At 38.6% G+C, this 24504-nt stretch overlaps 1 protein-coding gene across 27 annotated transcripts in view; it reads right to left on the bottom strand.

Moving 5' to 3' along the window:
- Positions 1–24504, bottom strand: part of ATXN2 (ataxin 2) — a 127508-nt gene that overhangs the window by 68168 nt on the left and 34836 nt on the right. For all 27 annotated transcript variants that reach the window (XR_011376680.1, XR_011376679.1, XR_009566552.2 and 24 more), the window contains exons 3-5: positions 24360–24419; positions 23807–23878; positions 23070–23220 (exon numbers count right to left, since the gene is read on the bottom strand). Coding sequence is in view for 15 of the 27 variants with exons in the window: in XM_030860336.3 (XP_030716196.1) it covers positions 23070–23220; positions 23807–23878; positions 24360–24419 (283 nt within the window). In the remaining 12 variants the exon portion in view is untranslated. The remainder of the gene's footprint in view (positions 1–23069; positions 23221–23806; positions 23879–24359; positions 24420–24504) is intronic.

Below are 24504 nucleotides of genomic sequence, written 5' to 3'. Positions count from 1 at the left end.
GTCCTCAGGCAAGAGAGAGAAAACTGCAGGGAAACAGGGCACAGGGAGCCTATAGATTAAGGATTCTTAAGCTTTTTCTTTGATCTATGGACCCCTTCAGCATTTGCAAAAAGCCTATGGATTTAAATGCAAAAAATACACAGAAAATTAAAGGAGGGCTTCCCTGGTGGTGCAGTGGTGAAGAATCTGCCTGCCAATGCAGGGGACACGGGTTTGAGCCCTGGTCCGGGAAGATCCCACATGCTGTGGAGCAACTAAGCCCGTGCACCACAACTACTGAGCCTGCGCTTTAGAGCCCATGAGCCACAACTACTGAGCCCCACGCACCACAATTACTGAAGCCCACGCGCCCTAGAGCCCACATGCCGTAACCACTGAGCCCACGTGCTGCAACTACTGAAGCCCACACTCCTAGAGCCCATGCTCCACAACGAGAAGCCTGCACACTGCTACGAAGAGTAGTCCCCGCTCACTGCAACTAGAGAAAGCATGTGTGCAGCAATGAAGACTCAATGCGCCAAAAATAAATAATAAAAAAAAATTTTTAATTTAAAAAAAAAACACAAAAAACCCAACCAAATCTAGGGACTTCCCTGGTGGCGCAGAGGTTAAGACTCTGCGATCCCAATGCAGGGGGCCCAGGTTCGATCCCTGGTCAGGGAACTAGATCCCACATGTATGCTGCAACTAAAAGTTTGCATGCCATAACTAAGGAGCCCACCTGCCGCAACTAAGATCCAGCGCAACCAAATTAATTAATTAATTTTAAAAATCCAAATCTATACAAGTGATATAAAATTAACTGAATTCTATAGGCGTGGAAGTCACAGATACTGCTAACACTAGTGGTTTGTTGTCTGCATTAATAACAGAAAGAAACACTCCGGGCTTCCCTGGTGGCGCAGTGGTTGAGAGTCTGCCTGCTAATGCTGGGGACACGGGTTCGTGCCCTGGTCTGGGAGGATTCCCACATGCTGCGGAGCAACTAGGCCCGTGAGCCACAACTACTGAGCCTGCGCATCTGGAGACTGTGCTGCGCAACGAGAGGCCGCGATAGTGAGAGGCCCGCGCACCGCAATGAAGAGTGGCCCCCGCTTGCCACAACTCGAGAAAGCCCTCGCACAGAAACGAAGACCTAACACAGCAAAAATAAATTAATTAATTAATAAACTCCTACCACCAACATCTTAAAAAAAAAAAAAAGAAAGGCTCCATTTCAATTAAAGATTAATGAAAATAAAGATGTGATATTTTTTCCCACCCAAGTTCATCAATGCCCTGAATCTGCTCCATGAACCATTTTGGAAATCCATGGATCCAGGTTAAGAACACTGGCTATGTGTTCTAAAAAGAAGGAAGAAAGCTGGGCTTCCCTGGTGGTGCAGTGGTTGAGAGTCCGCCTCCCGATGCAGGGGACACGGGTTCGTGCCCCGGTCCGGGAAGATCCCACATGCCGCGGAGCGGCTGGGACCGTGAGCCATGGACGCTGAGCCTGCGCGTCTGGAGCCTGTGCTCCGCAACGATAGAGGCTACAACAGTGAGAGGCCCGCATACCGCAAAAAAAAAAAAAAAAAAAAAAAAGAAGGAAGAAAGAGCATTCTGCTGTGGATAAAGGAAATGAGGTAAACAGAGTAAGGAACTGGAGGTGGTACTCATTAATTAGGGTTGCAGAAACAGGCTAGAAAAGGGTCTGGCTGAGCTGAAGCTCCAGCAGGAGCTAGAAACCCTACATTCCTAACTAACCAGCACCACAATGGTATTTTCCCCAGCCACACCCCTTTACTTAGCTGAAGGAGTAGACAGAGAGGAGTTTAAAAATGGAAGGCCAGGGAAGGGTCAGAGAGCCCTGTGAGAGGTAACAAGAAAAGGAGTAGAAGAGTAAAGGTCAAGGTGGCTATGGTCAGAGTAGATCTTGGAGGGCATTCTGGAAGAGAAGCAGTTAGAAGTGATGACAAAATCATGAAAGCAGGCTGCTAAAATAAGATGGAAATGAATGATATTGAAGTAACAGAGCTAAATTTCTGCAGGAATAGTGTTCTGTTCCAAATGATCAACTTGAAAATAAAATTTTGCAAAATCTACCATTTGCAAACTAACATTTGAAGATATTAAGGGTCTTAGCCACAAAACTATGGGAAACTTAAATACATTCCAAATGTATATACCCCTCTGTTCTAAATACCAAGAAGTTATAATTACATTACAATATGAATCAGACAATAGCACTTGCCTATTAAAAAATGCAGAAGTGGATAATGTTCGTTTTGAACAACCACAACTATTTTCTAATCATAATTCTGGGCCTATTAAGCAGAACTATTTAACATTTAAAATGTTGGAAGTGGTTTGTTTGATACACCATATGATGACGGTTATGTAACCACACAATTCAAGTCTTTGAGGTTACATCCACAAAACTCAGTTTTTTCTTCAACTTTAAGCTTTAAAGGAGAAAATGAATCAGGAAGAACTAGTATAAAGTGTTGAAAAACAAAACACAGGTCATCCTGACTTCACACATTATAGGGTCAGGACAGAAAATCAGGATCCATCTCTATAGCACATGTCCCCTACAAACAGGCAACAAAGACTTCCCTGCTCATAAAATCTTCTTGTCCCAGCAGCTAGAATTCTTGACCAAACACCTGTCTTTAAAAGTTTCTTGGGGGAATCCCCTGGCAGTCCAGTGGTTAGGATGCCACACTTCCACTGCCAAGGGCATTGGTTCAATCCCTGGTTGGGGAACTAAGATCCTGCAAGCCACAGGGCATAACCAAAAACATTAAATTAAAAAAAAAAGTCTTTTGTGCAAATAAAATAAAAGCAAATAATGGCAAAACCATGACTTTCTAGTAGATGGAGATGTTACAATAAAGAAGAACGCACTGGTGAGCAAATCCATGCAACACCTAACAACATTCCACAGGACAGGACAGACCAACATGACAAAATAAAGAACAATAGGCCAACCACCTGCACCCTGCATTTTACTCAAAATTTTGAAAATTTAAAAAATAATTTCTTATCTTACTAGAAAAGAATGTCATTTTTCCAAACACAGAACTACCTAATCATATCTTTGCCTCTAGGGTACTTGAACAAGGAAAATGAGTTTTGTGACCCATAAGTAGAAAGGGGTTTATTTCTATGCTGGTTAGCACAAAAATAAAATAAGCTAATCTCTAAGGTGTGGGATCTTTTACTCGTATGATTTCAAACTGAACCGAAGTAAAGTTGATTTCATACTGTTCTTCACAAATGAATACATTGTGTCCTTTGACATAAATTCAAGTATGTATGCATTTCTAACATACACAGCAACTAAGGCAAATTAATTACTTTAAAAGACCTTCAAGGGCTTCCCTGGTGGCGCAGTGGTTGAGAGTCCACCTGCTGATGCAGGGGACACGGGTTCGTGCCCCGGTCTGGGAGGATCCCACATGCTGCGGAGCGGCTGGGCCCGTGAACCATGGCCGCTGAGCCTGCGCGTCCAGAGCCTGTGCTCCACAACGGGAGAGACCACAATGGTGAGAGGCCCGCGTAACGCAAAAAAAAAAAAAAAAAAGAAAAAAAAAAGACCTTCAAAATAGCCCGCATGCATGTTCTAATACTTCACACTCCCTTACCTGTGCTTCTGACTTTTCTCACTTGTACCAGAATCATTTGGGTCTTGTTTTCAAAGTTAGCACCTGGGATTTTGTTTTCTGTATTTCAAAAGGGCATTAAAATGCCTACTAGAAGCAACCTTTTGTCAGAAAAATATACTCTGGATATGTCATGTTGTAGGAAAGCTGCTTTTAGTCTGGCTAGGAATAATTGCTTTCTTGAGTTTCCTGGAAATGAGTGGTAATTACCAGTTGTCTATGGCAATGTCTACGTAAGGAAGAAAAAAAAAGAAACACCAAAAACTACTAGTTTTTCCCTGGCTTGGGTGCAGTGTGTGTAAAGACGTATAAAACTTTAAAAATATCAATTGAAAGAATCAGTATACATTGAGTACCTACTACATATCTGTAAGGCATTATGCTAGATACCACAGGGTGTACACATCCCTAGGTTCTATAAACATGACGTCTGAACTCCAGAAAATTATAATGCATTGGGAGAGACAAAATACACTCACAAAAAGATATACACTGCTTTGTAAAGCTGAGTGTTCAGTACATGAGGTAAGACAACTGATTTTTCAACTGTGCGCCATGAAATCTGATTTCTTAAGGGTACCTGAGCAGACAGAGCAAAAGCTGAATAAGTAAGGTTCTAGGATAATTCCCAATCCCCTCCCCCACCACTGCCTTATAAGTGGGATTCAGCATGAGATTTCCTTGGGGGTAGGGGGGAACAAACTATTCTGTGCTGAAAATAAAATGTAGTAAAGCTTAGAATACATTGTTATAGGCAATCAAAACAGACCACAGTGAGCTGGGAAGGTCAGGGAAGACTCTAAAGAGGAAAGGAGATTTGAGCTTGGTCTTGAAAAAGTATCTAAAATTCTAGTTAGGAAGGAAGATATTCAGAGTGGAGAATAAATCCAGCAGTAAGATAACCAAGCTCAAAAATGGAGAGAAGAATATCTAGCATGCAGAAAACACCACCTTAGGTCAAGAAGCGGATAAATACTGGGGAATAATGAGAGATGAGGTTGAAAAAGAGAAGTTCCACTGGGGAGGGCCCTGAATGCCAAGGTATGGCATCCCAACTTTATTCCGTAAGCAACAGTGGTCACTGTAGATTTTTTAACAAGGGATGAGATGTCTGACAACAAAATAATATAGCCTAGAGCAATAGTTATTTTGACTGTGATCATTACAGAAAGTTTCTGAGTCCTGTAACTCAAAGTAAATTTACCATTCAAGGAAGAAATGACAGAGCCTTAGCAAGAGAACTGAGATGGAGACTATTGGAACAGCTGAAGTAGGCAAGAGAGCTCAAGGATGTCAGCTTCAAAAGTGCAAATACAGGAGAGGAAAAGCAGCAACAATGAGCTCTAAGAAACACAGTATGCCACATGAAGAAGTTCTTTCCTGAGCAACAAGCAACTTCAAGGAAAAGTACAGTGTATCATGTTAAGAGTCTCTTATTTTCAGTCCAAACATCACTCCTTGTGTTAAAAATAAATTAATTAAAAATTTAAAGAGAGACTCTATGGTTTTCTAGTTAGAATCAAACCAAACCACCCAAATCATTTTCTTTTGTTCTTTTCTGAGATCTGACCTAAGTACCCCTTTGACCAAAGTCTGGAAAGAATCAACTGATGTGGAAAAGCAAATACCTAAGTTCTGTTCTTGTTAAAAATACAATTCACAAATTAATTTGTGTTTCTGTTCCTCTGATGGAAACCAACGGAAAAGCCTAGAATATGACTAAACAACAGGACAGACATCTCGATCAGTGCACCATTCAGCAAGTGCAAAGGATACAGGGCTTCTACAATAAACAACCATACAAATGCTTTTGATGTTACAATATACTTTATCACAAGTTTGAATAAAGTAATTGGACCCAGAAGCTCTATTTAGGCAGCACCAATCTGCACCAGCATGCATCAATAATGAAGAAACCTGATATTCTTCCTATACAAAACGAATTACAAAATTTTATAGTACTATGATAAAATGAGATAACAAAAATATTCCTGAGAGAAAAACATATCCTACTTAAATATTAAAAAGCAGTAGTTCTGGGGACTTCCCTGGCAGTCCAGTGGTTAAGACTCTGCACTTCCACTGTAGGGGGCAAGGGTTCGATCCCTGGTCCGGGAACTAAGATTCCGCATGCATGCATGTGGCGCAGCATGGCCAAAAGTAAATAAATAAATAAATATGCAATAGTTCTTATTTCCCCTACTAATAAACTCTGTTTGTGAGATGTACAAATTGGATTCCCTAGTTAAAACTTTAGGCAAAACATTTTTAAGATAAAATATTTCACCTTAGTTTTACTGGGCCCTTTATGTAACATAAAGGCACTATAATTAGTAATTTAACATCTGAAAAGCAATTTTCTTAAAACCTTAAATTAGCTAAATTAAAAGTTGAGCTGAAATTGTTCAGAAATTTTATCACTTAAAATGCTGCTGGGGGGAGGAGTCAAGATGGTGGTGTGGGAAGACACAGACTTAGCATCTCCCTACAACTAGGGCGCCTGCCGGCCGCTGGTGGGGAACTCTGACCCCCAAGAAGACAGGAGGAACCCCAGAGTAAACCAGTGGGATGTAGGGGGACCAAGGGGAGAGAAGTGGAGGCCAAACGAGATTGGTGCCCCTGAGGCCAGGGAGATCAGGAGAGGCAGGTGGGAGGGGCTCTCCAGGAAGAGCAGGAAAGAAGCAGAGGGCGATCACCTGGCCCACTCGGGCAGTGGAGCCTGCTGAGCTCTCAAGCCAGTTCCCCCCCGCACAAAGCCCCATCCAGGCCACATGGGTCCTGGGGGCACAGGAGGGAGGCTGGGGAGATCAGGAGTGGCAGGTGGGAGGGGCCGTCCAGGGGGAGCAGGAGAAGGGCAGAGGGCAACTGCCCCGCCCACTGGGGGCAGGGGAACCTGCTGAGCTCCCAGGCCAGTCCCCTGCCCTCCAAGGCCCTCCCCCCACCCCCAGCCAGCCACACTGGTCCTGGGGGCATAGGAGGGAGGCCCAAGAGATCAGGAGAGGCAGGCGGGAGGGGCCCTCCCAGAACTCAGACCAGAGGAGCAGGTGAGAGGAGAGGAGGGCCTTTGCCGTGCCCACTCGAGCCCAGGAAGGCTGCTGGGCTCCCAGGTGAGGTCCCCTGCCCTGAGACCAGGGGTGGGGGGCACACCTGGGCCCCTTCTGTTCCTTCCAGCCCTGTGGGTCCTGAGCATTGGCTCTGCCCACCACCCAAACCTCACCCTTGTTTAGGCCCTGCTCTCCAGGGCCAAGGCCTTCCCCCCCTCCCTTTTTTTTTTCCTTTTCCCTTTCTCTTTTTTACTACTGCGGTACTGATGTACCTTCCGGTTGCTGATTCATCTATATTATTATTTTTACATTCTTTCTAACATCTGTTAGTTTCCTAGTCTAATTTTATTTTTTACTTTGTTATTGTTCTCTTTTTAATTCTTTTTTTTTTTTTGCTGCCCCACATGACTTGCGGGATCTTGATTCACGAGCCTGGGTTCAGGCAGAAGCTCCTGCGGTGGAAGCTCCGAGTCCGAACCACTGGACTAACAGAGAACCTCAGACCCCAGGGAATATTCATCAGAGTGAGGTCTCACAGAGTTCCTCATCTCAGCACCAAGACCCACCTCTACCCAATAACCTACCCAGCTCTACTCAATAGTGGTGGAAGCTTCAGGCCAAACAACCAGTAAAACAGGAACACAATCCCACTCATTAAAAAAAAAAAAAAAAAGAGAGATGGCAAAAAAACATGTCACAGATGAAGAAGCAAGGTAAAAAACCTACAAGACCAAATAAATAAAGACGAAATAGGCAATCTACCTGAAAAAGAATTCAGAGTAATGATAGTAAAGATGATCCAGAATCTCGAAAATACAACGGAAGCACAGATTGAAAAAATACAAGAAATGTTTAACAAAGATACAGAAGAACTAAAGAACAAACAGAGGTGAACAACACAATAACTGAAATGAAAAATACACTAGAAGGAATCAATAACAGAGGCAGAAGAATGAATAAGTGAGCTGGAAGACAAAATGACAGAAATAACTGCCAAGGAGTGGAATAAGGAAAAAAGAATAAAAAGAATTGAAGACAATTGAAGACAATCTCTGAGACTTCTGGGACAACACTAAACAGACCAACATTCGAATTACAGGCGTCCCAGAAGAAGAAGAGAATAAAGGGTCTGAGAAAATATTTCAAGACATTATAGTGGAAAACTTCCCTAACATGGGAAAGGAAATAGTCACCCAAAGTCCAGGAAGCACAGAGAGTCCCATACAGGATAAACCCTAGGAAAAACACACCAGGACACATATTAATCAAGCAAAAATTAAATTCAAAGAAAAAACATTAAAAGCAGTAAGGGAAAAACAAAAAATAACATACAAAGGAATCCCCATTAGGTTATCAGCTGATTTTTCAGTGGATACTCTGCAGGCCAGAAGGGAGTGGCAAGATATACTTAAAGTGATGAAAGAGAAAAACCTACAACCAAGATTACTCTACCCAGCAAGGATCTCATTCAGATTCGACAGAGAAGTCAAAAGCTTTTCAGACAAACAAAAGCTAAGAGAATTCAGCACCACCAAACCAGCTTTACAACAAATGCTAAAGAAACTTCTCTAAGCAGGAAACGCCAAGAGAAGGAAAAGACCCATAAAAAACAAACCCAAAACAATTGAGAAAATGGTAATAGGAACATACATATTGGTAACACTGAATGTAAACGGATTAAATGGCCCAACCAAAAGACACAGACTGGCTGAATGGATACAAAAACAAGACCCATATATATGCTGTCTACAAGAGACCCACTTCAGACATAGGGACACATACAGACTGAAAGTGAAGGGATGGAAAAGGATATTCCATGCAGATGGAAATCAAAAGAAAGCTGGAGTAGCAATACTCCTATCAGATAAAATAGACTTTAAAATAAAGACTATTACAAGAGATAAGGAGGGACACTACATAATGATCAAGGGATCAATCCAAGAAGAAGATATAACAATTACAAATGTTTATGCACCCAACACAGGAACACCTCAATACATAAGGCAAATGCTAACAGCCATGAAAGAAGAAATCGACAGTAACACAATAATAGTAGGGGACTTTAACACCCCGCTTACACCAGTGGACAGATCATCCAAACAGAAAATAAATAAGGAAACACAAGCTTTAAATGACACAACAGATCAGATAGATCTAACTGATATTTATAGAACATTCCACCCAAAAGTGGCAGAATACACTTTCTTCTCAAGTGCACACAGAACATTCTCTAGGATAGATCACATCTTGGGTCACAAAGCAAGCCTCGGAAAATTTAAGAAAACTGAAATCGTATTGAGCTTCTTTTCTGACCACAACGCTATAGGACTGTAAATCAATTACAGGAAAAAAAACTGTAAAAAAACACAAATACACGGGGGCTAAGCAGTGCGCTACTAAATAACCAAGAGATCACTGAAGAAATCAAAGAAGAAATTTAAAAAATACATTGAAACAAATGACGATGAAAACATGATGACCCAAAACCTATGGGACGCAGCAAAAGCAGTTCTAAGAGGGAAGTTTATAGCAATTCAATCTCACCTCAAGAAACAAGAAAAATCTCAAATAAACAATCTATCCCTACACTTAAAAGAACTAGAGAAAGAAGAACAAAGAAAACCCAAAGTCAGTAGAAGGGAAGAAATCATAAAGATCAGAGCAGAAATAAATGAAACAGAAAACAACAGCAAAGATCAATAAAATTAAAAGCTGGTTCTTTGAGAAGATAAACAAAATTGATAAACCCTTAGCCAGACTCATCAAGAAAAAAAGGGAAAGGACACAAATAAATAAAATTAGAAATGAAAAAGGAGAAATCACAACTGACACTGAAGAAATACAATGACTATTACAAACAACTACATGCCAATAAAATGGACAACCACAAAGAAATGGACAAATTCTTGGAAAGGTACAATTTTCCAAGACTGAACCAGGAAGAATTAGAAAATATAAACAGACCTATCACAAGTAATGAAATTGAAACCGTAATTAAAAATCTTCCAACAAACCAAAGTCCAGGATCAGATGGCTTCACAGGTGAATTCAATCAAACATTTAGAGAAGAGCTAACACAGATCCTTCTCAAACCCTTCCAAAAAACTGCAGAGGGAGAAACACTCCCAAATTCATTCTACAAAGCCACCATCACCCTGATACCAAAACCAGAAAAAAAAAAAATCACAAAAAAAGAAAATTACAGACCAGTATCACTGATGAACATAGATGCAAAAATCCTGAACAAAATATTAGCAAACAGAATCCAACAGCACTTTAAAAGGATCATACACCATGATCAAGTGGGATTTATCCCAGGGATGCAAGGATTCTTCATATATGCAAATCAATCAATGTGATACACCACATTAATAAATTAAGGAATAAAACCCATATGATCATCTTAATAGATGCAGAAAAAGCTTTTGAACAAAATTCAACACCCATTTATGATAAAGACTCTCCAGAAAATGGGCATAGAGGGAAACTACCTCAACATAATAAAGACCATATATGACAAACCCACAGCAAGCATCATACTCAATGGTGAAAAACTGAAAGCATTTCCACTAGGGTCAGGAATAAGACAAGGATGTCCACTCTCGCCACTCTTTTTTCTTTTTTAATTAATTAATTTATTTATTTTTGGCTGCGTTGGGTCTTCATTGCTGCGCGCGGGCTTTCTCTAGTTGCAGCGAGTGAGGGCTACTCTTCATTGCAGTGTGCAGGCTTCTCTTGCTGTGGAGCACGGGCTCTAGGCACACGGGCTTCAGCAGTTGCGGCATGTGGGCTCAGTTGCTCCGCAGCATGTGGGATCCTCCTGGACCAGGGCTCAAACCTGTGTCCCCTGCACTGGCAGGCAGATTCCCATCCACTGCACCATCAGGGAAGTCCCTCGCCACTCTTTTTCAACATAGTTTTGGAAGCCCTAGCCATGGCAATCAAGAGAAAAATAAATAGAAGGAATACAAATTGGAAAAGAAGAAGTAAAACTGTCACTATTTGCTGATGACATGATACTATACATAGAAAATCCTAAAGATGCCACCAGAAAACTATTAGATTTGATCACTGAATTTGGTAAGGTTGCAGGATACAAAATTAATGCACAGAAATCTCTGGCATTCCTATACACCAACAATGAAAAATCAGCAAGAGAAATTAAGGAAACACTCCCATTTACCACTGCAACAAAAAGAATAAAATACTTAGGAATAAACCTGCCTAAGGCGGCGAAAGACTTGTACTCAGAAAACTATAAAACACTGATGAAAGAAGTCAAAAATGACATAAACAGATGGAGAAATGTACCATGCTCTTGGATTGGAAGAAATCAATATTGCGAAAATGACTATACTGCCCAAAGCAATCTACAGATTCACTGCAATCCCTATCACACTACCAACGGCATTCTTCACAGAATTAGAACAAAAAAATCTTACAATTCGTATGGAAACACAAAAGACCCCAAATAGCCAAAGCAATCTTGAGGGGAAAAAAAAAAAAACGGAGGTATCAGGCTCCCCGACTGTAAACTATACCACAAAGCTACAGTAATCAAGACAGTATGGTACTAGCACAAAAAGAGAAATATAGATCAATGGTACAGGGTAGAATGCCCAGAGATAAAACCCATGCACATATGGGCACCTAATTTATGACAAAGGAGGCAAGAACATACAATGGAGAAAAGACAGCCTCTTCAATAAGTGGTGCTGGGAAAACTGGACGGCTACATGTAAAAGAATGAAATTAGAACACTCCTTAACACCATACACAAAAATAAACTCCAAATGGATTAAAGACTTAAATGTAAGACAAGACACTCTTTGACATAAAAAAGTTTCCTATAAAACTTTTAGAGGAAAACATAGGAAAGACACTCTTTGACATAAACCATAGCAAGATCTTTTCTGACCCACCTCTTAGAATAACAGAAATAAAAACAAAAATAAACAAACAGGACTTAATTAAACTTAAAAGCTTTTGCACAGCAAAGGAAACCACAAACAAGACCAAAAGACAACCCTCAGAATGGGAGAAAATATTTGCAAATGAAACAACAGACAAAGGATCAATCTCCAAAATACACAAACAGTTCACGGAGTTCAATATCAAAAAAACAAACTATCCAGTTAAAACAATGGGCAGAAGACCTAAATAGACTTTTCACTAAGGAAGACATACAGATGGCCAAGAGATACATGAAGAGATGCTCAACATCACTAATTATTAGAAAAATGCAAATCAAAACTACAATGAGGTATCACCTCACGCTGGTCAGAATGGCCATTATCAAAAAAGATAGAAACAATAAATGCTGGAAAGGATGTGGTGAAAAGGGAACCCTCCTACACTGTTGGTGGGAACGTAAATTGATACAACCACTATGGAAAACACTATGGAGGTTCCTTAAAAAACTTAAAATAGAACTACCATATGACTCAGCAATCCCACTACTGGACAATACCCTGAGAAAACCATAATTCAAAAAGAGAAAAAGCCACGGTGGGGTGGGGATGGTGGTGTGCTGAACTGGGCGATTGGGATTGACATGTATACACTGATGTGTATAAAACTGATGACTAATAAGAACCTGCATATAAAAAAACAAACAAACCAAAAAACAACCAATACTAAACTTTCTTTGGTTTATTTGTATGGAAATATGTTAATATAAATGTTTCAGACATTACATGAAATTCCTAAAAATCTTTTATGTTCTGGTATAATGTTGTAAGTCATAATTCTAGTTATTACTTTAAAATGTATATCTCAGAAATAACTAAATTCCCTTGTCAATTGCATTATTATGAACTTTCATCAAACCTTTAACCATGGTCATTTTTAAGTCTTTTGTCATTTACAGACAGTTCTGGGTGTACTCTGATGCTTTTGCAAAAATGTTCCTATAAAAGGGTTTCATCTTCAAGGAATTCATGGAAAAGACTCTGACAAGTACAGGTTTCTGGTAACTGACTATACTGCTGAACTGAATGAATAAGCATTTTCAGAACTCTAATGGAAAACTAATGAATTCATAAAAGTGCTAACAAAAGATCAAGAAGAAAAAAAATTAATTACATGGGACTGAGTGAACTGATGAGGATGATTATAGTTTTTGTGACTTTGTTTGAATAATAATAATAAAAAAATCCCACAAGGACTCAGAGGCAAAATATATACAAATCAATTTTCACTGCAAAGTAAAGGAGCTGTTACAGTGGAGGATTACTGGACTGAATATCAATATTATGACATAGTACGAGTGTGTTTCATGTTTGGTAATTGCAATCATTGTTGCTTTTGTTGTGGTCATCCATTTAAAATGCTTGGTGTCAGTTTATTTATATCTTGTAAAAATAAGATACAGTGTGTGTGTGTGTGTGTGTGTCCACAATGTTCACTGCAGCACTATTTACAATAGCCAGGACATGGAACCAACCTAATTGTCCATCGACAGATGAATGAATAAAGAAGATGTGGCACATATATACAATGGAATATTACTCAGCCATAAAAAGGAACAAAACTGAGTTATCTGTAGTGAGGTGAATGGACCTAGAGTCTGTCATACAGAATGAAGTAAGTCAGAAAGAGAAAAACAAATACCGTATGCTAACGCATATATATGGAATCTAAAAAAAAAGGGTACTAATGAACCTAGTTGCAGGGCAGGAATAAAGAGGTAGACATAGAGAATGGACTTGAGGACATGGGGTGGGAGGGTGAAGCCAGAGTAGCACAGACGTATATACACTACCGAATGTAAAATAGTTGGCTGGTGGGAAGCAGCAGCATAGAACAGGGAGATCGGCTTGGTGCTTTGCAATGATTTAAGGGGTGGGATAGGGAGGATGGGAGGGAGGCTCAAGAGGGAGGGGATATGGGGACATGTGTATGCATATGGCTGATTTGCTTTGTTGTGCAACAGAAACTAACACAGTATTGTGAAGCAATTATACTCCAATATAGATGTATTAATAAATAAATAAAATAAAATAAAATAATTGAAAATATCTTAAAAAAATGCTGCTATATTTGACTTAAAAAATCAACCAAGTACCAGGGAAAAAAATTTAAACCCACAAACCAGATTCCTTTGAAAAATGTGAATGGAGATCAGTAGTCAAGACTCCACAGGATCAAATGCACAACCAATTCTACAGCAAAGCCAGATTAATGTAACACAGAAGAACAAGAGAAAAATCGAAGTCCACTTCGCAAGGCCTGCTGTATTTAAAAAACAAGGTGATAGATGCCACAGAACATTAGATTTCTAATTCCTACATTATCTCCAAAATAGGTAAGGCAAAATTCTAACAAAAACCTCAATAGAAAGATACACTTTGTAGAGTGGTATCCGGAGGTGAACATTCTGTTTTCAGCTTCTCCATTAGGCTCCTGGTTCAGAACCCCATTTTGAGGCGGGAGGAGGAGCCTTTAGCCTATGCCATCCGAAAGAATGAAATAGTCTAATTTTGTTTGAGGGTTTTTTTTAATAAAAGGTACTGTTTTCAAGTCAAAAGTTAAGGGAAGACACAGAAGGGAAAGGGGAAAGACAGTGATTTTATAGAAGATTTAGGGCAAAAAAATCCAAGGTAAATTCAGAAATATTCAGGAATCAGGAAACAGAATGTGGGAAGTGTCTTCCAATACTATTAGCCAATACAGTAGTCTTTTTACAACAACTCTTAAACTTATAGCAAAAGTGTTTGGCAATAGGTTAAGAAAAAGTCAGTAGACAAAATTAATTCCAATCCTTAAACAGCTATACAAACACCATTCTGTTTCCTCTGCAGATATATAAAACATTTTACAGATTCAGACTGTTGTTCTGGAGTATAAATTAGAAGACCAACTGTTCAAGTGCACATTCTCACTTAAAACTATTTGCCAGGTCTGATCAGAAATTAAGGTGGAGACAATTTATCCACACTCCTTTATTGCCCTGCTGTATTACTAGTTTTTTAATATATCTGGCGTTCATAAGACTCTATTGAGACTCTGCAGAGCAAGAGAAAAAATAAAACTAAAACCAGACAGTAACTGGGTGTACTTGCATTAGACAATACTACCAAGTAAACTGTCTTCCTGAAAATGTCCTGGACTTGTCTGAATTACCTACTAGGGAGTTCAGGAATGCTACCTTTTTTATTGGCACAAAAACAGACATATAGATCAATGGAACAGTATAGAGAGCCCAGAAATAAACCCACACATCTACTGTCAATTAATCTTCAACAAAGGAGGCAAGAATATACAATCGAGAAAAGAGAGTCTCCTCAGCAAGTGGTACTGGGAAAGCTGGACAGCTGCATGTAAATCAGTGAAGTTAGAACACTCCCTCACACCATACACAAAAATAAACTCAAAATGGCTCATAGAGTTAAATACAAGACATGACACCATAAAACTCCTAGAAGAGAACACAGGCAAAACATTCTCTGACATAAATTGTAGCAATGTTTTCTTAGGTCAGTCTCCCAAGGCAATAAATAAAAGCAAAAATAAACAAACGGAACCTCATCAAACCTATAAGCTTTTGCACAGCAAAGGAAACCATAAACAAAACGAAAAGACAACCCACAGAATTGGAGAAAATATTTGCAAATGATGAGACCGACAAAGGCTTAATTTCCAAAATATACAAACAGCTCATACAACTCAATATCAAAAAAACAAACAACCCAATCAAAAAATGGGCAGAAGACCTAAACAGGCATTTCCCCAAAGAAGACATACAGATGGCCAACAGCATATGAAAATATGCTGAACATCACTAATTATTAGAGAAATGCAAATCAAAACTACCACTTCACACTGGTCAGAATGGCCATCATCAAAAAGTCTGCAAATGATAAATGCTGGAGAGGGTATGGAGAAAAGGGAACTCTCCTATACTGTTGATGGGAATGTAAGCTGGTGCAGCCAGTATGGAGAACAGTATGGAGGTTCCTTGAAAAACTAAAAATAGAAAAGTTATAAACATGAAGAATATAGCAGATAATTTCTGTATGCTCTAAAAACATATAGAGATAAAATTTTAATAAATGAAACCATATATTTTAATAAACATGCAATACTTCCCTATTATGTAGGGAAACTACTACTGCTTAGGTTTCCATCACCTGTTCCACCATACCTGTTTAATTTTTTAAATCTCAATAAACTCTGTGCCACCTCCATACTGGCCTCAGTAAATGCTGATGGATCTCCATTTACTGTTTGGCGCTGGCATGGACATACATCCTTCTCTAACTAGCCCACAGCAAGGCTGAGGTAGTAAACTTTCTAACAGTACAGTTTTAACAGAAGACTATTAGAACATGGACTTACTTAGAAAAGCTACTCCCAAAGCCCACAGGCCCAAGACAACCCCCTGACAGGGCTTTCCTGCTCAGCTTCCTGGACAGACGCCAGCCACAAGACCACCTGCCTATCTATCACCCCACCTGCCTACCTACCACAGGGCCTATCCTACCTCCTGCCCAAAGGGCAGGCTGTCGATCCCAATCACTTCTCCAGCTTTAGAGCTGCCTGCCTGTCCAATGTTAGCACCTCCTGCCCATCTATAGAACCTACTGCACTCCTTGCTCCAAGAATGTGCCTACTCAGCTGCAAGGCTGTGGCCAGCCCCACCATACTAGAGCACCACCCATGAATGAATCTGGAACACAGAATTTAAGGATTCTCAGGCCACATCCTGCTCTGGGATCTGCCTCTTCCTTAGCGACTGACATGGCACTCCTAATGTCATGCCCTTCAGAAAAGATCCCTCTTTGTTACTCATAGGACCCCACCCTATCAGACATACAGGATGACCACATGAAAACAAAACAGTGCAACACCAGAATAAAATAAACTGTACAGTTTTATTTCTCACTGCTCTCTAATCACACATTCACAACCCGACTTCCTCCAACTACTACAACATACACAATTTTTCATGTCTCTGAACTCCATATGGGATTCAATGCCACCAATTTCAACTTTCCATTTTCCTGAATTCTTTCACATGCTTTGGTATCTCCAACTCTGAAAATGCCTACAGCAGAGCTTCTTAACATGGAGTACATGAACTCCCTAGGAAACAGTGAACACCACAGAATTAAATTAGAAGTCTCTGCGTATGTGTTTTGTGTAGGGTGAGGGTATACAGTATCCCTAAGTTCTCAAAAGGGACCCAAAATATATTAGGTCTTCAATTTCTCTGTACTGTCTATAGCAATTAGCATAGCAATGAATACATTACAGAGCTCAGTAAGTATTTGCTGCCTGGCTGTAGACATAAGACCACTTATGGCTTTCTTGTTCTTTGCATGAAACTGCTTCTTTAAAAGTATATGGGGCTTCCCTGGTGGCGCAGTGGTTAAGAATCTGCCTGCCAATGCAGGGGACACGGGTTCAAGCCCTGCTCTGGGAAGATCCCACATGCCATGGAGCAACTAAGCCCGTGTGCCACAACTACTGAGCCTGCGCGTCTAGAGCCCGTGCTCCACAACAAGAGAAGCCACGACAATGAGAAGCCCGCACACCGTGATGAAGAGTAGCCTCCGCTCGCCGCAACTAGAGAAAGCCTGCGCACAGAAACGAAGACCCAACACAGCCATAAATAAATATATTTTAAAAAAAAGTATATGAAGGCCCTAATTTCACACATTCAAAAGACATTTATTGGGACTTCCCTGGTGGCGCAGTGGATAAAAATCCGCCTGCCAATGCAGGGGACACACGTTAAATCCCTGGTCCAGGAAGATCCCACATGCTGCGGAGTAACTAAGCCCGTGCACCATTAACTATAGAAGCCCATGTGCCATGACTACTGAAGCCTGCACACCTAGAGCCCGTGCTCCACAACAAGAGAAGCCACCGCAATGAGAAGCCCGTACAGAGCAACAAAGAGTAGCTCCCTCTCGCCACAACCGGAGAAAGCCTGCAAGCAGCAACAAAGACCCAACTCAGCACCCCCCCCCAAAAAAAACATTTATATTGAGAGCATATTGTGTGACAAAACACCATACTAGGCTCCAAGGATGAAAAAAATACAGTATACATACACACAGAACTCATAATGGGGGAGACAGAAACATCTAATTATAATACGACATGGTATAAGGGCAATGATGGAGAGATGCTGGAGAGGAGGCTTCTATGTGATAGCTGATATTATGAGAGTATATAAGCGACTGACATGTGGGTAAGAGCAGTGGGCAAAGAAAGAAAGGGAGTTCCCTGGTGGTCTAGTAGTTAGGATTTGGCACTTTCACTACCATGGCCCGGGTTTAATCCCTAGTCAGGGAACTAAGATCCTGCAAGCTGCAAGGTGTGGCAAAAATAAAAAAATAAAATTAAAAAAGAAAGAAAGAAAGAAAATAAATAAATAAAGTTGTTAAAGAGACTAAACCTTAAAAGCTCGTGTCAGGGAATTCCCTGGTGGTGCACTGGTTAGGACTCTGCTCTTCCACTGCAGGGGGCACAGGTTTGATCCCTGGTCGGGGAGCTAAGATCCCGCCATGTCGCGCAGCATGGCCAAAACAAACAAACAAACAAACAAACAAAAGAGGGGTGGGAAAAAGTGAGAGAGAGACACTCAAGCAAATAATTACAATTTAAAAAATTGTTATTATTTAAAAAAAAAGTTCATGTCATAAGAAAAGAAAGAAAAAAAGAAACCCTAGGGGAACACAAACACACTGAAGGGCAGTGTGACAGAAATGAAGCCCAAGAATAAAGCAGGAAAGAACTGATTAATAAGACCCATGAAAAACAGAGGAGCAGCTTCTGAAGGAGGGTGAAATCAACAGTGTCAAATGCAGCAGTAAAGACTGAAACAGTCCAAAAGATCTAGCAACTAGAGGTTACTGGTAGCCTCAGAAGTTTCCAAGTTGTAAGCATAAAAGGCAGACTACTCCTCATGGGAGGAGTCAGTAGAAAATGCGAGTTAAGAAATTTGGATAAGAAAGGAATACAGAACAGTAGTTAGAAGAATTCAAGATAAAAAGGGATCCTTTTTAGGATGAGAAGGACTTGAACCAGTTGTCAGGCTAAAGGGAAAGAGTAAGTGGAAAGGAAGAGGTTGAAGAGTCTGGACACAGAGAGGTGACATAAAAGAGCAAGAACGCAGGAATGGTAAAATGGACAGAGTCAAGGGCATGACTGGAGAAGCTGGTATTAAACAGGAAGTGAGATATCTCCTCTACTATAGCCAAAGGAAAGAGAACAGTGATGGCAAGGGGGAAGATAAATCTGTAGATGGGGGAGGGGACAGTTGATTATAGAGAGCATTCCCAATAACCAATTTTCTCATGTATGGTTTTTCACTTACTGTGACAAAGGAGCTGGCAAGCAAAAGTGAGTCTTAAGACTAAATCTAACTTGAAATAAGGAATTAGATGAAATTACACTGTACTAGATGAATCTAGAGTCAAAGGATGAGTGTTGAGACAAAATATGTTCTGTGTTATTTCACTAAAGCTGGTACAATATGTATTTTTGAACAACCATAACAGCTGAAATGCAGTAGGGAAAATAATCTAGGTCTAGACTTGGCAAACTTTTCCTATAAAGGGCCAGATGGTAAACATTTTTTGGCTTTGAAAGCCATATAGTCTCTATTACAACTATTCAAGTCTATGGCTGTAGCATTAAAGCAGCCACAGACAATGCATAAATGAATGGGCATAACTGTGTTTCAATAAAACTTTATTTATTGATGAGTCGATTTGGTCCACAGGCTTTAAGTCTGCTGATCCCTGTTCTACAGGCTGAGAATAGTACAAAGGAAATGAAGCAGAAGAAGCATGAGAGAGAATGGGATAAGGAAGTACAAAAGAAGAGAAGCCACAGAACTAAAATACAGTTGAGTTGGGGTATTAAATCAAAGAGCAACATATGAATAAAGGAGCAATAGGAAGAGCAGAAAGAGAATAAAGGAAAAAAGGAGATGAGAAAGGGATGTTGGAAAGAGACAGAAAACCAAGTAAATATCGAGTAGCAACAATATGCCAATTCCAAGGTAGACAGATACAAAGGCAGCTGAATGCCCTAAAAAAAAGATGGCAAAATGAAAAGGGGAAAATGAGAGCATCCCAGATCTGTCTGCACTGGAATTCAAATAAAAGGTAACACACACACTAATTTTCCAGTGATAATCTGATGGTCTCTTCTAATTACACATGTGCAAAATGAACCCACGGCTTGCAAGATGTAAAGCTACTTTTCACTTTGCCCATAAATCAAACTGGTATGTGTACAACATTCAAGAGGTCAGATGAAACTTATTCACCATATCCTAAGATATCAATTATTTCTAGGCCTATTATTCATTTGCATATGTATATGAATGACTTTTAAACCTTATTAAAATCAGTGAAGTTAGCATTAAAAACTTAAAAACCACATTGACCTTACTAACTCTAAGCAGTTTTCCCCAAAAGAAAGCCAAACATTTAAAAAGGAAAAGAATTTTTGAACAATATAATAATCTGCATATTTATTCTGCATGAGAATTTTGTTTTTTACTTTTGGCTTTATTTGTGGGGAAATCCTTTAAGGTAAATCCAGATTAATTCTGAACCAGCTCAGCTAAACAATAAATTAGACCACATGATTTATGTCACTATAGGACAATGTTTAAGAGCATGACTTGGGGTTAGACAGCATTTGGGTTTGTGTCCTCACTTTATCAAGTTAATTAATCATGTCTCAGTTCCCTCACCTACAACATGTGGATAATAATCACACACATTTCAGAAAGAAGGTGTGATGATTAAATGAAAAAATGCACATAAAATGCTTAGCACAGACTCCAACACATAGAATAGGCACTTGATTTTAGTTACGTATGATCAACTTAAGATGTTGACAGTACTATTACAGAACAGAATTATAAGATAAAAGCTCAGAAAGGAAACAAATTTCCCTCTTCTTTTAGGAAGCTACGATGTAATATTAGTTTTTTTGTTCTTATCACTCATTCACTTCCATTAATCCTTAAAAAAAAAGCCCTCAATCCATCTACCCATTTAAAACATAGCAAAGTGGTATCAAACTGATACCAGTGGGGACTATTCAAGATAATCTACAATTCTGAGACAGAAAGGGCACTGTGAGGTAAGGAAAGAAAGTACAAATCCTCATGACCTCCAGAACAGAGCCATTCCTAGGATCTTATCATATGAAACTCACGGCTCACATGCCTGACTACACCTCAGAATCAAATACTCAGACCCTCACCCAGGCTAATTACAATGAAATCAGAATCTCCAAAAGTGAGAACTAGGCAATTTTTAAAACCCATGGAGACTAAAATGTGAAACCAGCACTAAGAATCACTAGTTAAATCCTACCTTCCTTTACTCAAGGAGACTAGAAATATGAGTATGTGTTTAACACAAAATAATATAAATCTAAAAGCAGTACTAAGTGCCTTAATTTTCACAATAAATTATGCCAATTAATTACTCTAAAAAATTTTTCTCTATAGTATTTCCAAACTAATACTTTTATAAAGGCAACTTCTGCCAGGATAGTGTTAAGAATCAGGATTAAGAGAACTGAAATCCTAAACACATGACTTAATACTATTTTCAGGATACTATGCACTGGACAGAATTGTATAATTCACTAAACCACTACAGTCTTTAAATAAAATACCTGAAATTACTCCACTACTAGATGTCCTCATCAAAAAAACTATTTATGTACATAGTAAAATACATCCATCCCCTTACGAGTGTACTGAACACTGTCAAAGCTGTTGCTCTGATTTGCATTTTCTTGGCTTTCTACAATAAACACACATTACCTGAGAAATAAAGATATAATAAAATAATAAAATAAAGTAAAAATTTAAAGACATTAATTTTTAATGGGATCAATGAATGGGATGGATACCATACATGTCTTCAAGCAATATTTACCTTTCCAAACTTGGGAAATGCCAATTACCTTTAAGAACAAAAACCAAAGCATACTGTGAATGGCTTTTAGCTAAATGGCCTGGTACCCAATAGACCAGGGAACATCTGTTGCTGTTGTTGCCAATACTTTTTCCAGAGTGCTAAGTGATAAATTCAACTAAAATTTTATTTTTCCTTTTGACTTATGATCCAAGTCACTTTTTAAATTTAAAACAGTGAAATACTTCAATAGTATAAGTATAAATATAAATAATTTTGTGCTCCTGGACATAAACATAATCAACTCCAAAGGCAGTCGCTAAAAACAGACTTGTTTCCTTGTACAGGCCACTGAAGGACTCTTAGACAAAGAGTTGTGAATCAAAGACACAGACATTTAGGAAAACACAAGATCAAAACACAGTGCTTTCATCAGCAATGCAAAAGCAGCTACAGAGTATCTAGCCTGGCCAGCTTCTGAAAAAGCAATCTAACTAAAAGTGAAACCTTATTAAGAGGTCCAAGAGAAAGACTTTAACTTTCTGGAGGCTTGTAATTTCTAAATAACAGCATAATCAGTGCAACAATGAAAACAACTGTTGGTATAGACTGAATAATGAAAATCAAGAACTGCTGTTATAATTTGCAATAGAAATGACTACAGAATTTGAACCCCACCCCAAAAAAAATCATTTGAGAATTTTAGAACGAATTTCAAAATTGCTCAGGAGAGCCTTTCAATGTGTTATTGAACACTCAATACTGCATAGTATGTTCTCCAAATGAGTAACAGCAATTCCCATATCTTCCTCCTCAACAGACACCTGAAACAGACTAAATTTTAACATAACTGCATCACCACTTTTATATTCTTAAAACATAGTCCCATACTCTGAATGTTTCTTCCAGTATACATGTTCTACTTCTTTACGTTTTTCAACTTCATTAGACAATCATTTTCTATCCATAGCTCTCTGCCTTTCTCCCTTAGCCCTGTGCTTTGATTTCTTTACAACTTAGAAAACTATTTATAGAACAATAAGCATAGTAGAACTGTAACTATTATTTATAAACATTATAAAACTAAAAACATATAAGCTAAAACACTAAGTCAAATGGGACAAGAAATTTTTAGTTGAGTATAATCAGTAGCATTCTTGATCATAAAACTTTAGAAAATTCTTTACAAACTATTTTTTAATAGAATACAAACTCTCATTATTCATCCTACCAAAAGTACCAAGGAATCTTCCCCCGAGGTTTTAAATATTTTCCAGCAAAAGTGCATTAAAATTTCCATTTCTCTTAATCAAAAAAGTCCATTAAAATTTCCATTTGTCTTAATCAAAAAAGTTCTTATTTCTTGAAAAAAAAAAAAGAAAGAAAGAAAAAAGAAAAGTCTGTATGATTAGTGCAGCGAGTCTTTGCCTGAATATATCTAATAAACCATGAAGCATATTTAGGAAATCAAAACTCACCTCTTCTTGCATAACTGGAGTCCATATCTTTAAACTGTACCACAACAAAATCTGAACACTTGAACAAAATACTCTCCATTATTTCTTCACGTTTTGGCCCCGAACTGGATTCTGTACTTTTCTCATGCGCAGCATCAAGTACCAAATCACACTAGGAAGAATAACATAAGTAAATATTCAAAACATTTATAAAATAAAATCTGACAAGAATACTTTAGCACATCAAGGTACTATTTCTTATATGCCTTTGGTAAAAAATTATCTCAAGACATCCTTATAATCATACCTTTTTCTCAGAAATATGGTCTACTATCTATTCCAATATTCAAAAATCCTCTCATCTAAAAGTTGGTCTTTACTACCATGGTCTGTCTTAAGCACAATAGTGGTAAAGAGGAAAACAATGAAACGCCAGACCACTCTTCTAGTCCATAATACTTGCAAAGGCAAAAATATTTTAATAAGCACAAAGAGCAAGAAGTCTTTTTGAATACACAAACCCGTCTATAAAGTAATCAGTACTTGAAACTGAAGAGCGAAATCATTCAAAGTGGTTTTAAACAGCGCATTAAAAGTAAAGTACTATGCATGAAAATGTGACAAACATACCTGCCTCACAACTATAAATTGCTAAATCAGAAACTAATAAACACTACAAGGAAGTCATACAAACATATACAGTAGTTGATGATTCAAGGGGGTTTACATTTAAAAAAAAGAAAAAAAGTAAAAATTACCTTAGGACTGTATGTTTTAAAAACTCCTTCATATATACCTCCGTTTTTCACTTGTACTTCACATTTGGATCCCTAAAAACATACAATTAATTTATCAAAGAAACACTGTGCTATGAAGTCATGGGGGATAACTGCTTTCATTTTACTTTTTAATAGCTTCATTCAACATATTACGTAACCACTGACAGAATAAAAAATTTTAAAACATTAACAATACACCAAATTCTCAAAATTCTTCAGGAGGCCTTGCTCAGAGTCTGCAGTATAAGTTTAAATAGTGAAATTTAGTATTTTTGACTCCAGTTTTATTAAGCGACAAAATAATGCAGTAAGGACAATCAACTAGTAACATTATTTCGTACACAGCAGGGTTAACAAGAACACTTTTATAGTGAGTTGCAATGGCTTGAATAGAGTTCTCATCTGTTTTCTAGTCATACTGATTAAACATGACCTAAGAAATGTTACTTTGAGAATCATTCACATTTTAACTTCATGAAATTATTTTATTCCACTCACAAGGCAGTTTCTCCCCAATACTCTGATAACTTACAACAACTGATGTAAGTATATGAACCATCCTCATATTTGCATAGATTCCATCAAAAGAAATCTGGAATATTAAGAAAAAACATTATTGGCACTCATTATTTATCTCTGTATATATATTAAAGTTAACACTTCTTTTGTTACAAAAT

Source organism: Globicephala melas, chromosome 13, assembly GCF_963455315.2.
Source record: "Globicephala melas chromosome 13, mGloMel1.2, whole genome shotgun sequence".
In the NCBI taxonomy this organism is placed as follows: Eukaryota; Metazoa; Chordata; class Mammalia; order Artiodactyla; family Delphinidae; genus Globicephala; species Globicephala melas.
Note: the sequence above shows the minus strand (reverse complement) of the source record. Positions and strands in the feature narration are given on the sequence as shown.